This window comes from Rosa rugosa, chromosome 3, assembly GCF_958449725.1.
Source record: "Rosa rugosa chromosome 3, drRosRugo1.1, whole genome shotgun sequence".
Classification (NCBI taxonomy): domain Eukaryota; kingdom Viridiplantae; phylum Streptophyta; class Magnoliopsida; order Rosales; family Rosaceae; genus Rosa; species Rosa rugosa.
In genome coordinates, this window is record NC_084822.1 from 14,788,456 (window position 1) to 14,806,249 (window position 17,794).

General features: G+C 37.2%; 1 protein-coding gene across 2 annotated transcripts; it reads right to left on the reverse strand.

Moving 5' to 3' along the window:
* Positions 1–14,325: 14,325 nt before the first annotated feature.
* LOC133739909 (uncharacterized) lies at positions 14,326–17,178 on the reverse strand. 2 transcript variants are annotated; one of them, XM_062167725.1, is made up of 2 exons: positions 17,105–17,178; positions 14,326–15,702 (listed from the first exon to the last, which is right to left on the reverse strand). In XM_062167725.1, exon 2 carries the CDS (start codon positions 15,669–15,671, stop codon positions 14,466–14,468), a length of 1,206 nt encoding a protein of 401 aa, XP_062023709.1. In that variant the 5' UTR covers positions 15,672–15,702; positions 17,105–17,178; the 3' UTR covers positions 14,326–14,465. The 2 variants fall into 2 exon arrangements, with proteins under 2 accessions (XP_062023709.1, XP_062023710.1); XM_062167726.1 differs by lacking the exon at positions 17,105–17,178 and adding an exon at positions 15,784–16,063.
* Between the last annotated feature and the right edge of the window lie 616 nt (positions 17,179–17,794).

The window sequence follows — 17,794 nt, forward strand, 5'->3', positions numbered from 1 at the left end:
TGTTCACCAAAAACAGGTCCCCTCCACAGGCATTAAAGGAGTCCTACAAAGCGGGAATGTAATGTTCCAGTAGTTCAACCACTTCTCCAAGCAATCATTGGGAAAACATGGCCACAAGTCGAGTGGTTTATCTCAGATTCTGGTTGGCACTCAGTCAGGCAAACAGAGCAGTCGTGCTCTGTCTTAAGGCTACACACACCAACCGAATGGCTGGGATGCAGCTTTGAATCTTCTCAATGTAACTGCCTGAGGAAGAAGATGGAGCTTGAATGATTCTGAGGGGTCTTCAATGCATTCTTGTGATGAGGTTGAAGATGGTGAGGTTGAGAACGAAGATGAGAGGCAAATTCCAACTATTCAAAGGATTGATCTCATGAGGCCTTTGATAATTGAAACCAATAGAGCTGTGTTTACCAAAATTACACAAATAAATCCTTCTGATGGAGCTGGAGACTTGAGAGACCCATTTAAGCAGAAGACAAGTTCTAAGGGACCCAAATTTGTAAAAGATTGTTGTATTTTGAAACTAGAAGTTTCAATATCAACTTGATGAGTAGGAATTGAGTCACATAAAGATGAAATGTCACTGATTTCTTCTTGCTAACAGACACAAAGTGACGTTTAGGGTCCAGAGAGAAACTCAGAAGAAGTTTTTTGAATTTAGACAGTAGTTTGGTTTACAAGCACAAAGCACGGAAACATACGTTTGGTTTGACAATAGCTTTAAACAAGTGTTCTTTGACCCGAGCTTAGCATGACAGGACATGTATTAACAAATAACCATAATGCAATGCCTACTAATCCAGTGAAATGAGAGCTGTTCAGTTCGTATTTATATGGCTGGGGCCTGGGGAAAATATATCTTAAGTTCACTTCAAATTTTTCAATTTTAGCGGCCGTGTTTCTTCAGATGGAGGCGGGAGTAAGTTTCCCTCCCGATGAAATTTTTAAGTGAATACGTGTCATTAAAACCGTTCTGTTTTAATAATTGCAAAATTAGCTTAAAAAATTAATTATGTTGGAATCTCTATCTAATACTATATGTTATTCACGATAAAAGTTTTTTTTTTTTTTTTTTTAGGAACACGACAATAGGTTTCTCATATTAAATGAAAAAATAAAAAAAATCATAGATCATATATTTTTGAGAAGTAGTACATCTACTCATCTAGGATAATGCTAATAATAAAATCAAAATAATGCTCCAACCCATATAGGTATACATTTCCTTATAATCAATTAATATAGTGGCCAATATATTAGGATTCTATGTGATTTGAGAAATAAAAAATGTTTAATGGTAGATTTGACCTCCCCCATGTATTTAGCGCATACTAGCACAGTAATAGGCACACTGTGAAAAAATTTGCCTCATTCATTGTCTTCCGGCCTCGATGGTTGATTATAAATATATGAAGGTAAATACATAGGTTCGGTTTTTTGTTTTTTTGTTTTTATTTTTTTATTTTTTCAATCGCACGAAATCGTTACTTGCCTCCTACTACTACTACTGTGGTCTAATTTGTCCATGTTTGCATACAAACATATACCTTCCAATATCAACAAGGTGGAAGCAAGAGAAATGGACTGATTTGAGCATTGGATGTGATCATTGTGGGAAATAACAGCAATGCAAAAAAATTACTATCTTTGGTCATCATCTAGGATAATGTGGAGGAAATATACTTTATTAAAATCGACCGTTGGATGTTATCATGATAAGAATATATGATTATGATCAAAATTTCAGTTATTTTCGATGTTGTTTGGGTCTCAATCTACCAGGTCAACTCTAAACCCTAAATAACACATAAAACTAATATGCTCATAACCGCTCATTCGTAACTTATTTTTTCGATCTGTCAGCTCTCACACTCTCGTGGGTATGAGCTATATCAGCTAATGTAAAAATTTTGAGAAGTTTATCTTCTCGTGGTTCAGCTCCTCTTAGGGAAGTAGAAGCGTATAAAGAGTTGACCGCTTTATTTAATGTTGAAATGATGGCGAATCGGGTTAATTTTTTTTACAAGATACCTATTAGTATGCTATAAATAGATGGGTAATGTCAAATTTATTGATTTTCGATTTCGATTATTTGGATTGTACAAAATCCTTATATGTCTGTTTGGACCCAAAATGAACATTTTGGCCTGACAAGGCACGTCTTGGAGAAATTGAGCCAATATCAGTGGCTCAAGCTATACATTGTCGACAAGTTCGAAATATATATTTAGAGGCTAAATAAAGCCTATTATGGAAGCATGGAAGCATGGAAGCATGGAAGTATGACAGGTCAACTTTAGCATATTTTCCTACTTCGGCTAGGAAAAACCGAGCTAGACAAGGAAGGAGGGGTGGCAGACTAACCAAATGAAATCGAAATGTGCTGAAACTTTCCAGATCCATTCTAGACAGCCCAAGGATCATTTCTTATGAAGAGTGCCAGAGATTGTTTTGAGTGGAAGGCCTTCAAACAATCAGTCCAATTTTCTACAGAAGCAAAACTGGAAAACTGGACCTGTAAGAGGTCCAGCAGTGTTTCCGGCCCAACCACTATATGAAAAGCTCTGAAATTTTACCAGGGTGATCTACACTCATAGTGGAACATTTTTTATGAAGAAGTCGAAAGCTCATTCTGAAGTCTTGTTGGAGAAATAATTGAAGGAATAAAGGGGCAGAAACTGACCTAAAACCAGCTCAATATTCACATGTTCATGTTTCCTACCCACATGAAGAAAGCTAGATGCTTTTCTTCTTTTCCTTGGATATATTTTTCAAGACAATCTCTTTAATAGATCATCATCACTTCCATGTTTTTGCACCTTCATGCCTTGCTTTCATTTCATCATTTCTCTATCTTTTCCATATTTTACAAATCACTTTCATATTCCACTTTCATTATTTTTCTTCCACTCATCATTTCACTCTTCTTTTTCTTCCCTATATAAACACCTTCTCTTCTCATTCTAAAAGACACATTCACAACACATTCACATTCAACAACAACATCTCTAAGATGATCTAAGTTCTCTCTAGAGCAAACATCTCTAAGAGCAACTCCTCTCCCTCTCTTTCTCTTTCTCTTAGCGGTGATCACACTCCTAGTCCTAGTCTTCTCAGAAGCCGACCTTCAGTGCCACCAAACCCTCTGTCAACGTGCTTCGGTCCTAGTCTCCACGGGAGCCGACGGTAGTGCCGCGACCACAACGGTTACAGAACCAGCCAAGCAAGGGTAACGCCCTAGCAACCCAGCCAAGCTAAAGTCACGCTTTAGCAAAATCTCAACACTTCTCGGTGATGTCGCTCTGCTCGATTTACAACATCGAGTATTGATGAACAGCTCGCGATCATCATGGCCAACATCGAGAGGAATAAAGAAAAGCAAGCCAGGGACATGGCCATTTTGATCGCAAAAACAAAGCAGAGGTTTCGCGATTGGGACCTAGAAATTGAGCAGAACGCTCGAGAAGAGGTCATTTATGAGGCTGATTTGCCTATAGGTGGCAATCAACCTAATGGCCTCACTGGTGAATCACAGCCTTACATAGAGGCTACTTATGGAGAACGTCATCAACAAGATTGTTCTTCAGACAAGAAAATTGTCTCTGAACAAATATCTGATGTCTCCACTGATCAAGCCAAATATGTGGCTACTGATCAGATGCATGGGGGGCAAGATATGACCCATGATCATCCCTTTGATCAAGAGAAGTTGGCGACAGTTGGCGACAAAGCCGATCTTGGGACACCGTCATCTTCCAAATTACAATTTGAGATCATGTCTCGTCAACCAACAAAGATACTTGGGGGGCAAGAATACCCCTCTCACGAGCCAAATTCCTCCAAATTCTTCAACGAGAAGTATCTTTGTTCTTTTTCTACAAGCTCTCATAGGAGGGATTTTTACCCTACAAATTTTGATACATCGGAGCTTGGAGTGAAGCATAGATGGCCTCCCCCGTGGCCTTCTGGAGGTTAGCCAAATATAGTGCTGCTAACTTCTTTCTTTGTTTTTAAATTTCCTGTCAATTTTCAGTTTTCATTTTTATTTTCGTCATTTGTGAATCATAACGGAATAGGTGAAGTCTCTTTTGTTAATATTGGCCTAAACTCCTTATTGGTGCCTAGTTCAGGTCCCTTAAGGTTAAGGGCGGCTTTTATTAACACTTGTTGAACTGTCTTCACACTTATGACCTTTCTCATCTTAGTAAGTATAGCCTATGTGAAATGGTGTCTAGAAAGGGGACAACGTTCATGACAGGTTCTTGAATCCAGAAGTGCGTGCAAATGGGCCTAAACCACTATGTGGGAGTAGCTCATGCCAAAATGGATTCTGCCTCTCTTGTTCGCCCTCCCCCACCTGGCCATTTCAGTAAGGTTGCCCAAAGGATTTGAAAGAAAATTTGTGTCTAGACGACTATACTTGGGCCGCATGTCTAAACCTTGATTCACAATGTCTTATTAAAATTTTTTTAAAAAAAAATACAAAAATACAAAAATGCAAAAAGAGTTTCAAATTTGTGCGTCGCGGAGGATGCAAAAAATTGTGTTCTTGCCTAATAGTGGCTGGAACTTGCTAATATACTTAAGAGGCCATTGGTATTGGTCTGGGCACATATACAAGAGGCATTTAATATGCCTAGTATGGTATTAGCAGTGGAGGAGGTCAAATCAATATTTTTGCCAATAATTGTGGCGAAAGCTGGGTTGCGAATTGTTGGCAGCAAAGTGGTTTTAATTACATGGCCTCGCAAAGGATGGTTCGCGAAGGAAGACTGGCGATTAATATATGTATTCTCACTATGTATAATTAAGAGGGAGAGAGGCTACTGTTCAAGTAATTTTAGTCAAGCCAATACAAGTGGCTTTGGAGCAACGACATTATAAGAGTAGTGTTGATTCAAGACATCTTTAGTCAAGACGAGGACCTTTGACTTCGAGGTCTGGGGGGCAATGTTTGGACCCAAAATGAACATTTTGGCCTGACAAGGCATATGTTGGAGAAATTGAGCCAATGTCAGTGGCTCAAGCTATATATTGTCGACAAGTTCGAAATATATATTTAGAGGCTAAATAAAGCCTACTATGGAAACATGGAAGCATGGAAGTATGACAAGTCAACTTTAGCATATTTTCCTACTTCGGCTAGGAAAAACCGAGCTAGACAAGGAAGGAGGGGTGGCAGACTAACCAAATGAAATCGAAATATGCTGAAACTTTCCATACCCATTCTAGACAGCCCAAGGATCATTTCTTATGAAGAGTGCAAGAGTTTTTTTTTGAGTGGAAGGCCTTCAAACAATCAGCCCAATTTTCTACAGAAGCAAAACTGGAAAACTGGACCTGTAAGAGGTCCAGCAGCATTTTCGGCCCAACCACATGGAATAAAAATCTGAAAATTTGTCAGGATGATCTACACTCATAGTGGAACATTTCATATGAAGAAGTCGAAGGCATATAATGAAGTCTTGTTGGAGAAATAATTGAAGGAATAAAGGGGCAGAAACTGACCTAAAACCAGCTCAATATTCACATGTTCATGTTTCCTACCCACATGAAGAAAGCTAGATGCTTTTCTCTTTTTCCTTGGATATATTTTTCTTCTACAATCTCTTTAATAGATCATCATCACTTCCATGTTTTTGCACCTTCATGCCTTGCTTTCATTTCATCATTTCTCTATCTTTTCCATATTTTACAAATCACTTTTATACTCCACTTTCATTATTTTTCTTCCACTCATCATTTCACTCTTCTTTTTCTTCCCTATATAAACACCTTCTCCTCTCATTCTAAAAACACACATTCACATTCAACAACAACATCTCTAAGATGATCTAAGTTCTCTCTAGAGCAAACCTCTCTAAGAGCAACTCCTCTCCCTCTCTTTCTCTTTCTCTTAGCGGTGATCACACTCCTAGTCCTAGTCTTCTCAGAAGCCGACTTTCAGTGCCACCAAACCCTCTGTCTACGTGCTTCGGTCTTAGTCTCCTCGGGAGCCGACAGTAGTGCCGCGACCACAACGGTTACAGAACCAGCCAAGCAAGGGTAACGCCCTAGCAACCCAGCCAAGCTAAAGTCACGCTTTAGCAAGATCTCCACATTTCCCGGTGATGTCGCTCTGCTCTATCTACAACATTGAGTATCGATTGTGTTAACAAGAAGAAACTTCAGCAAAGTCCTCACCACGAGGCAGAAAGAATCCCACGAGGAGGTTGGTGCTCTCCTCGTCTACAATCGCTTGATAGAAGTCAGGTCAAGGGACACCCCCGCCGACCGCACCCGAACGGTGCTGGCACGCCCGCGCAACAAAAGAGACTGTTGACCAGCTGCAGCAATATTGGAGCCAAACAATGTCTACTAATGTGATCTAACTTATTTATTAGTTGTATCAAATAGTATACCTTCCATGAAGACCAATGTAGAAGAAATATACTTTATTAAAATTGACCGTTAGATGGTATCATGATAAGAATATATGATTATGGTCAAAATTTCAGCTATTTTCATCGTTATTTGGGTCTCGATCTACTAGGTCAACTCTAAACCCTAAATAACACATAAAACTAATACGCTCATTCGCAACTTATTTTTTCAATTTTTCAGCTCTCACACTCTTGTGGGTATGAGCTATATCAGCTAATGTAAAAATTTCGGGAAGTTTATCTCCTCGTGGTTCAGCTCCCCTTAGGGAAGTAGAAGCGTATAAAGGGTTGACTACTTTATTTAATGTCGAAATGACGGCGAATCGGGTTAATTTTTTTACAGAATACCCATTACTATGCTATAAATAGGTGTGTAATGTCAAATTTATCGATTTCTAATTTCGATTATTTGGATCGCACAAATCCTTATATGTCTACTAATGTGGTTTAACTTGTTTATTAGTTGTATCAAATAGTATACCTTCCATGAGGAACTATGTAGAGCAAATATACTTTATTAAAATCGACCGTTGGATGTTATCATGATAAGAATATATGATTATGGTCAAAATTTCAGGTATTTTCAAAGTTGTTTGGGTCTCGATCTACTAGATCAACTAATAAGCTCATAACCGCTCATTCGCAACTTATTTTTTTGATATGTCAGCTCTCACACTCTCGTGGGTATGAGCTATATTAGCTAATGTAAAAATTTCATGAAGTTTATCTCCTCGTGGTTTAGCTCCCCTTAGGAAAGTAGAAGTGTATAAAGGTTTGACCGCTTTATTTAATGTTGAAATGACAGCGAATTGGGTTCATTTTTTTTTACAAAATACTATTAATATGCTATAAATAGACGGGTAATGTCAAATTTATCGATTTTTAATTTCGATTATTTGAATCGCACAAAATCCTTATATGTCTACTAATGTGGTTTAACTTGTTTATTAGTTGTATCAAATAGTATACATTTCATGAGGAACAATGTAGATGAAATATTGTAGAGGAAATATACTTTATCAAAATCGACCGTTGGATGTTATCATGATAAGAATATATGATTATGGTCAAAATTTCAGCTATTTTCGAAGTTGTTTGGGTCTCGATCTAGTAGGTCAACCCTAAATACCAGATAAAACTAATATGTTCACTCTCAACTTATTTTTTCGATCTGTCAGCTCTCACTATAAAATTTCACTAGTTGCATTACATACACTTATTTTAATGTGCCGAATGGGTTGTCTGAATGCTAATATGTCTCATCTCGATTAACATTGAATATACGCGGTACGCTAGTTATCTTGTTATGTGGTGAGCAGGGGCGTAGCCAGGAATGACAGGAGGGTTGGGCTAATTTTATACATACAAAAATTTTGCAAAGAACTCTTTTTTTTTTTTTTTAAGTTATAGGGTTCAGGTTCTGGGGAGGTGTTATGGCCTCTAGCAGTAGTAGTGGTGTTATGGCCTCTAAATGTAGTTTACTGCTTGTTGTGGTGAAGAAGTTTGCTGGAGGAGTAATAATACAAATTTAAAACTGGTTAGTGACTTGGTGTTATAAAACACCAATCAATTATCAAATATCAAACTGAACAACCCATTCCAAACCATTACCAAACATCATTGAAGGCTTGTAGCTTAAAAACTCATTCGGCCATTCCCAATTATCATCCCATCATCAACAACCCATTACCCATCAGCAATGACAATCAAATATCAAACATTCAACAAGACAACAACCCATTCCCACTACATCAATGACAATCAATCAACCAAAAATCCAAAACATTCCCAAATCCCAATTATCAACCCATCAGCAATGATAATCAATCAACCAAAAATCCAATACCTGGGATCTGGGATTGAAGCCTTGAAGTTGAAGAAGTCGCACTGCGACTGTCGCAGAAGCGCAGTGGAGCCGTGGAGGTGGCTAGTTGGCGGAGGAGGTGGCTCAAGCGTGGAGAGGTGGAGGTGGCTCGGCGAACTGCCGGGACTCGCTAATCGAACTCGGAACTCTGGAACTCTGGAAGGCGGAAGCAAATGGGGACAGCCGGACAGCGCCACAGGGGGAGAAAGGGAGAGCTAAGACTCTGAGAGTCGACCTACAAGCATTTAGCATTTTTTTTTATTGGGCTATATCCATACTTGTCGAATTTGGCCCAAATTTTCCCTTGGGCTGTAGCCCAAGTAGCCCTTGTCTTGGCTACGCCCCTGGTGGTGAGCTAGGAGTAATTTAAATTATTTTTTTTATCAAAAAGGTTAAATTAATATTAATTATTCAATTAAGTAAATTTTACTTCTAGTTTTGGTGAATAATTTCTCAAATTGAAGTTTTGTATTGTTGGAAATAAAATTGTTTTGATTTAAAAGGTGGGACCTTAAAAGGAAGGCAGATAAAAGAGTTTTGAGATAAACACCAAATGAATAAAAATGAGACTAGAATGAGGGTCGCCAAAATGAGACCAGAAAACAACAACAGTTACAAAACATTTTAGATGAAACCATAGCAGAAATTTGAGATGAAAATCAATCAAATTGCAAGAAAGATGAACACCACACCATCATATCATATTGCATGGAAGAACCCATGGAATGTCGTTCAACTCTAGATCGTTAAATGTTAAATTTGGTGATCCAAATCGGGAATCCGCAATTCGCCAGAGTTACTCACCGGAGACAAGTAAACCAGGCTCTGTTTGCAAACCTGATAAACTTTCAATACACAAATAAATATTAAAAAGAATACTTGATAAATAAAAAAGAAACTATAGATTTATTTCAATTAAAAAAAAAAAAAATTTGTACCCAAGAAAATAATAACTAATTGATTTAATGAAACTCCTTTTAAAGGAAAAAAGGACCATCCAAAATAGAATGTAGTCAATACACAAATAAATATTAAAAAGAATACTTGATAAATAAAAAAGAAACTATAGATTTATTTCAATTAAAAAATTAATAAATTTGTACCCAAGAAAATAATAACTAATTGATTTAATGAAACTCCTTTTAAAGGAAAAAAGGACCATCCAAAATAGAATGTAGATGATTAGGCCTCGAACCTGGGTTGCCTGTGCATCTCCTTCGCGCCTTAACCACTGTACCAAGCGATGTCAGCATGTTCAGTTATCTTCTTTTCTTTATATATCATACTGATGTTACAGCTGATGTGGGAGAGAAGAAAACGATCGGCCATTTTCTCTGCAAAATCTGGGTTTTAATGGTCACCAGTGAAGGAACTAACTGTAGAGCCAAACTTCCTCATAGTCAACATAGCACTAATATGTAGCTCAAGTTCTCTCCTACAAACAATGCTATTCACAGCAAGGTAAGAATGCATGAACTTTCAATTGCAAGTATAGAGCCCAACTCTATTCGAGTTAAAATATCAAAGCTGCTGTGGGAGGAATCCAACATCAATCAGCTATCGTAGCGGATCTAAACCCATTCAACTAAACTTTTTCCAAACCCGATATCGAAGCCCGGAGAATCGTCCCCGAGATCGCGTTCCTCACCTTCTTCCACTCTCTTGGAATCAAGCATTCCGCTCCAGAATCCTCACAAATCCTCGAAATCCACCAAACCCCATGACTCCTTCACCTACTCCAGAATCCTCAAGCGCTCTTGGCGCGCGACCTCACCGCTTGGCCGTCGGAGTATGAGTAGATTACTGGCTAGTCTGTGAACTTCATACTTAGCCGACCTCACCGCTTAGCCGCCGACGGTAGAAGAGCGCGGAGGTGCACTGGTAGAGTGGTAGCAGAGTCGAGGCCGCATAGATTAAAATTTCATGGGAGATGAATTCTAAATTTTTTTACCGATTGACTCATTATTTTTTTCCCTTCACAGTCAAATTTGACTGTTAAATAAAAGTAAGCTTTAATCAATGGCTTATATGACTTCACTCTGAGCCCACATATTGGACGGATCAGATTGGGCCACGTGTCTCTGAAATTGTATGTGTACTTCCACTGCCGTGTATGGAAGAATTTTCGGGACAATAGGCTCCGAGATGTGTCAAGAAGGTAAGAACATCCGCATTTTGATCAAGATAATTAATTATTACTTGTGTGATCACTGATTGGTTATCCCTACCAGACACGTGGTATGTTTGTCTTATATAAAAATCTTTACAATATGATTTTTTTGTTTTTGTTTTTGGAAACAATCGATGTTTTTTTATTTTTTATTTTTTTGATACATTAGAAAGAATTGGTGTTATTAATGGAGCAAAATTACACCTATCATCTATTTAGAAAATAAACACAAAAACTCAGGAAGGTCTCGTTGCCAGCGAGTTATAATCTACTTAGTTATATGGAATAATATGTAAATTAGACATATCATCTAATAATAAAGTTTACACGATAATTATATGTGATGTCTTACAAATAAATCAAAGGATTATATATGCTTTAAATTGGTAGCTATAAAAGGATATGAAGTGAAGTGACTTAATCACTAATGAGGTGCATATGGTAAGTGATAGATTCTCTTTGATGTATGGATTTTATCATATGGCATCTACAAAAGTCAAGGTCCTTGTTCTCCCAATACTACTCTCGCCCCATTGAGAGATAGAACAGACCACTGTTGGAGATAGTAGAAGACTTTTATCTTACCGAATCTTTGCTTGAAGAAGATGGACTCTATAGATATTCATTCTATCTATGAATATTTGTAGTCATTTAAAATGTTTTGTATTTGTATCTCTATCTCTATGCAGATTATGACATGTTCATATTTATTATATGATCTTACATAATCAACACCGTAGAAGTTATAAGTTTAATTTTAATGAAAACTCAACTGGTGGCACTTCTGCGTCCCTAAGAACACTAGTTGGCCTGAATATTGTTTCACATCAATGGTTCCCATACTAATACAACTCTAGGGCCGATATAGATGCAAACAACGTGTGGTCAGGGCTGGCCTTGCCCATGGGCAACATTGGCGACAGCCTAAGGCCCAACACAGAGGGGGGCACCAGATTTTATAAACAAAATATAATATATATATATATATATATATATATATATATATATATATATATATATATATATATATATTTAATTATATATATGTATAGGAACTGGAACGTAAAAAAAAAAAAAAAAGGAATTTCAGATTTCTAGACGCAGATCGCGTCTTTACTTCTTCTTCTTCTTCCAACGCGCAACGGGAGCACAAAATTGATTATCCAAGCGTCTCTTGCTCTCTCCCAAGTCTCAAACCTTGAAACCCAGCAAATTTTTTCCTTAAATTGGTTTCAATGGTTACTCAATTCTTCAATTCATTCTCATCCATCACCCAATCTTTCTCCTCTCTATGTTTCTGTTATTCTACGGTGATCATACAAAATTTTCAGCTTTCCATCAATGTAGGTTGTGGTACAAATCAAAATAGGTATATATTGGGTGTTCTCCTGGTGTTCTTCAATTTTGATATTTAATGAAAATTTTGGATATCAAAAGTCTTGTTACTTGTTTTTTGAGTTATGTTGATTTGTAAGAATTTCAATTTTCAATATTAGGTGCTATTGGAAGTTGGAGTTGCAAGTCAATCTCGATCAGAAAAGAAAGAACAAGAAGGAAAAAAACAAATTCCAAATTTCCAGGTATTGTTCTGTGCTCTAGTGTTTATCAATCATCATTCAAAGTGATTTTTAACAATATGCTCATTCATCAGTTTTCAATTTTCAATATTATGTGCAATTAGAAGTTGGATTTACAAGTCAATCTCGATCAGAAAAGAAAAAACATGAAGGAAAAAAGCTAGCTGTTGGCCAACTTTCAGTTTGAAGCTTGAGTAAGATATCATATTTGGCTCGGGACTACAATGCTATTTTGTGCTACTTTTCATGTTGTAAGCACCCTGTTCATTTGGGGGGTCAGCCACCATATTCAAGATGAGGTAAAATACTAGTCCTTTTTCAATTGGTTTTATTGAATATAAAACTTCATGCACATTACTGATCTTTTGGTGTAATTCATTCAATTGTGGAAATGGCAGAATACTAGACGAATATATCTATATGGCTTCCTTGTTGAAGCATATAATTCATAGAGGACGACCACGAGTAAGTATATATTCGATAATTTCTATTTTTTTTTCCGAGTCATTTCTATTTGTTCAACTTTTGAATATGGTTTTTCTTTTTTGATTCAGAATTCTTCGTAAGTTTACCAAGACACGCGTTACCATGTCTCTTATTTGTGTGATTGTGTCGAAGTGCTACATTATGTGTGATCTTTTGGATTAGCTAGGAGTTTTATGTGATAAGAAAAAATTTGTAATCTTTTTTATACGGGGTTTTGGTTTTATGTACCCCCTGTTATATAATATTTCTTTATGTAATAAAATCGGCGTGGGGATGAGCCGCCCAGCTTGATTAGGTTCCAAACCGCTAAAAAAAGGATTTAGAGTATAACATTCGTAAGAATCATTACATGTTTATTTAGGCCAGTTGGGCACACACAAAAAATTTCGCCCTGGGCATCAAAAAGCTCAGGACCGGCCTTGCGTGTGGTGCACTCAACTATTCAAAGCCATTAGGGACAATAGGCTCCGAGATGTGCCAAGAAGGTAGGATTGTAGGAACATTGCTGGCAATTTGATCGAGCAATAAATTATAATTAATTTTTACCTACGTGTTTGGTCACGCTTATCAAATATCAGACATGTGGTATGTTTGCCTTACGTAAAAATCTCTCAAATATGAAAACTCATTTTTTATTTTTCTTTTTCTTTTTTGAAAACAATGGTTTTTTTTTTTTTTTTTTTTTTCCGATACGTTGGAAACAATCGATGTTATAAATGGAGCAAAATTACACGTATAATCTATTTAGAAATAAAAACACAAAAACTCATGATGGTCTCGTTGCCGGTGAGTTATAATCTACTTGGTTATATGAAATAATTTGTAAGAACCCAATTAGACATATCATCTAATAATAAAGTTTAAGTGATAGATTCTCTTTGATGTATGGATTTTATCATATGGCACCTACATAAGTCAAGGTCCTTGTTCTCCCAATACTATTTGTTCACACGTAATCTCACCCCATTGAAAGATAGAATAGACCACTGTTGGAGATACCAGGAGACTTGGTCTTACCGAATCCTTGCTTGAAGAAAATGGACTCTATAGGTATTCATTCTATCATACTTATAGTCATTTAAAATATTTTGTATTTGTATCTCTCTATCAGTATGCAGATTATGTATGTTTATATTTATTATATGATCTTCACATAATCAACACTATCATAAGTCCAATTCTAATGAAAACTCAACTGGTGCCACATCTACGTCCCTAAGAGCACCAGTTGGCCTGAATATTGTTTCACCTTAAAAGTCATTTTTGAATCAGGCTTTTGAGTGACATCAACGGTTCCCATGTTAATACAACTCTAGGCCCGAGATAGATGCAAGCAACGTGTGGTGCACTCAACTATTCAGCATTGGCTCCTTTGGACCAAAATATTTAGAAAATGTCATGGAGTGAGACTTTTATGCACTAAGGAGTAAAATATTTTCATTGATGTTGTCAATCAAAAGCTTTTAGTCAGCTTCAGAGAACCCAATACGCTGTGTTGCCATGTAATTTAATAGTAAGGAATTCCAGCTCTTAAGACTAGAAAAGCCAATACATTTTGAAGAAGCCAGAATAGGACCACCCTGTTCATTTTCGATAACAAAACCTGCTATACGCTGTTGATCATGCTTAAGAGAACAATCAAAAGTGATCTTTACTGACTCTTATTTGAGGTACCTATCAGAATTTATATATAGGGGGACAAAAAAGATAGCTACCAAACATTTCATTGAGAAAAAAAAAAAGGCCACACACAGAATTACAAATTACCATACCCGACAAACTAGGTCGGGGAAGAAAAAGAAGGAAAAGAAACCAACCCAACTGGGGTTTATTAATTAGGAAATACAAAAAACTAGCTAAAAGCAAGTAAAGAAACACCCAACACACAAACTGGGGTTTATGAATTATTACAACATGAAGCGTAAAGATCATAAGGTCTGGAGTTAGTACGTGAGAACAGCTTGCCTTGCTTTCGAAATACTAGAGCTGCATTCCCCTGTTTTCTTCTCCAAAGCCTCAATTTTATCCAAATACTTCTTCAGGTCAAGCTTAATATTCTTGATTGCCACTTCTACATTTCCACCATTTGCAACGTTCGTACTTGAAGCAAGGAGAGATTCAATGGAATTTACTACCTTACCGATGAGATCTTTTATATCCCCCATTTCTTTTATGGTATGTATAGCTCCTTCCTTTATTGTGTTCATTGCATCATTCTTCAGCACCAAATCATTTTGACATACTTCAAGGCGGGAGCTAGTCCAGTGATCTGCTATTCCTACTATACGGTCTATACCACAGACATCAAGGAAATATGCTGGTTTGATTTTCAAATCCCCAACTATATCAGACGAACCACCAACAGATTTTACAGAATAAAACAACAGAACAACGTAAAGGAGGCACTTAGCACCCATGAATATATAATTCATGAGCTTCCTCCAACGATCAATACTCTTCTGATCCTTCCCAAGCTTCTCTTGTTCATTGCGACATTTGTCAAACATTTCTTCCTGCTTCTCAAGCAAACAGCGAGCCTTTTCGACCAACTTTTCACCAGAGTAGTCATTGACGTTAGACGCCATAATGTCACTCAATTTATTCGAAATCATCTTGGCCTCCTCCCTTCCTACTCCATGTTCACTCCCCAAGCTGCTGCACTCTTCAATCGCTTGTTCGATATGTGAATGGCTCCGACGAGCTGAGTCTAGAAACTTTTCCAGTTCAGTAAAGAATTCCAGCAGCTCCAAGCTGCTGCTCAAGTACTCCTTCACCACAAGCTTATAGCTGTCGTCCACCAAAGGAATGGTCTTACTCTTGAAATCCAAGATCGCGCCAGCGGTTTTTTGCCCCAAATCAGACATACTTGTCAGCACATTGTCCAAAACATCCAAGGAAAGACCTCCATTATATTTGGTAATGATCTCATTGGTACCCAGGGAAAGACCTCCATCCTCCTTAAATTTGGTAACGATTTCATCGGTACGAGTTTTGAGGCTGGCATCATTGAAGGACTGCAACTTTGCATCATTCTTGCAGTCCTCCTGATTTGCTGCCTGATACCCTAGATATTGCATTAACACGTTCTTGCATGCCCACAAAGCATTAGTTAGTTGCGTTGGAATAATTTTCGCTTTCGTTTCCTTCATTGCCAGAGAAAGTCAAGTTGGATCTGTTTTCCTGAAATAGCAAGGGCAACTCTAAAGTTAATTTAGTGTCATTTCAAGTGGTCACTGAGTGCATGCAATAGGAACTTATTACCTAGAAAATTATACTCTATACTAAAACCCAAAGGAAAAATCATTGTTCATTCCGCGAAAGAACAAACGAAGTGAATAGTGCACAGATCCTTCTACCCCTCTCCCGCCTGCAAGATCCAATAAACTGGTTGAATTGATTCCTCTACTAATTATAGCAATGTATGCCAATTATATATAACCCTTCCTTGTTTTGATTGGTTGTTTCAGTTCCTGTTTCTTTCTCTGTTTGTTCCAGCTATGGTGATTATGGGATAGAGTCGATAGAAATTGGGTTTGTTACTGCCTTCCGCAGATCCTAGAATAACCAATTTGTAGTTTTGTACATATATAGTACTGTAAAAACTTAGTTAAGATTTTTAAACTTTGTTGCGACCCAATTTCAATTCAAGCATTGTGTTTGTAAATTGTGTGTTGTAGAATATGCAATTGATGTACTTCGAGCTGGGAATCATAAAGTTATTTTCTTTCTGACAATTGAAACCGTAATTACTATTCAAACACAATTCATTGTAGAAAGAACAAATTTCAAATTTTAAAGAATAGTTTTTGCGGGATTTAGTAGTACGTAACTACGTATAGGAGTTTCATTGGGCTAATGAGGTCAGTTTCATGCCTTTTTTTTTTTGGTCATACAATTTAGAAGATCCAAAGGATCAAACCGAATAAAGAAGAATCTGGTGGCTTGAGAGGAAATTTGGTTTGTGGAGATGGAGGAGGAGGAAACGTGGAATGGAGAGAAGGTGAAAGTGGTGATGATGAACAGAGATCTCTCCATCACTGGAAATCTCATGAGAGGAAAGAGAGGGAGCTGGTAGATGGCCAAGTCGGCAGATCTGGTCGGTTGGGTGAAGGTGGATATGGGAGTGGTGGTGTTGGACTCTCAAAATGGCAGATCTAGAGAAGATTTCTAGAGAGAAGGAGGAGCCTATTCTAGAAAGAGCGAGAGAGAGAGTGGTTAGTTTCATGTGATGTCCTGATATTGTTTTTTTTTTTTTTTTTTGCAGTATAGCAACTTTGGCTGAACATTATAGAAGCTTATTGTCTCAGTTCTCAGATTTGTTAAAGAACTTGGTGCAATGATGTCCTTTCCTTTCAATGGATGAATCGTCACAATAGAATACGATTAGTTAACCATGAATACGATTAGTACAAATTTGAGAAAAAAAACCAAGCAATCCCGCAGCATCGCGCGGGGAGGTACTAGTAAAATTTAATGAAATTTTCATTATTGACAAAAAATTCTAAAAATAAATACCTTGTGTTCGTTAACTGATCAATTAAAATAGTAAATACAATGATTTAGAGATATTGTGAAATCTGACCTCTAACCAAGAAGAAGAAGAAGGCCTTTGGAGCTTTGGATCGAGCTGAAGAGCAAGTGATAAAAAGAGAAGAAAGCTAGCTAGTAGCTAGTTCATATATGAGTATGGCTTATATAGTATAGTAGTGGTCCGAGGTTCTGATTAATAGTTGGAAAAATTCCACAAATGGTCACTCAACTATGATTCATTCGACACTTTGGTCACTCAAGTTTCAAATATATCACTTTAGTCACTCAACTATTACATTGTCAATCACTTTAGTTACCTAAGGAGTATTTTTTTTTAATGAAAAAAAATTAACAAAGTGACTAAAGTGATTGACAGTGTAATAGTTGAGTGACCAAAGTGATATATTTGAAACTTGAGTGACCAAAGTGTCGAATGAGTCATAGTTGAGTGACCATTTGTGGAATTCTCCCTTAATAGTTTATTGGAAATACCCACCAGCATCCAATGGTAACGGAATGCATGGGCTGTTAGTTGAGGTTTGTCATGTCAACGTCAACCGCAGTCAATGAAGACCACCAAAAAGATACAGAACTTGCCGAGGAAGGTAATAGAGAAAGCAGGTGAAAAAGAATTATGAAGGACTAAATTCAGTTTGCCCCCTCAAACTTTGGGGCAAACATCAGTTTGGTCCCTGACCTTTTTTTTCAATTATGATGGTCCCTGCACTTTCATTTTCCATCA

Coding starts and splice junctions, on each gene's coding strand:
- LOC133739909 (XM_062167725.1), bottom strand. CDS start 15,671: ATGAAGGAAACGAAAGCGAAAATTATTCCAACGCAACTAACTAATGCT.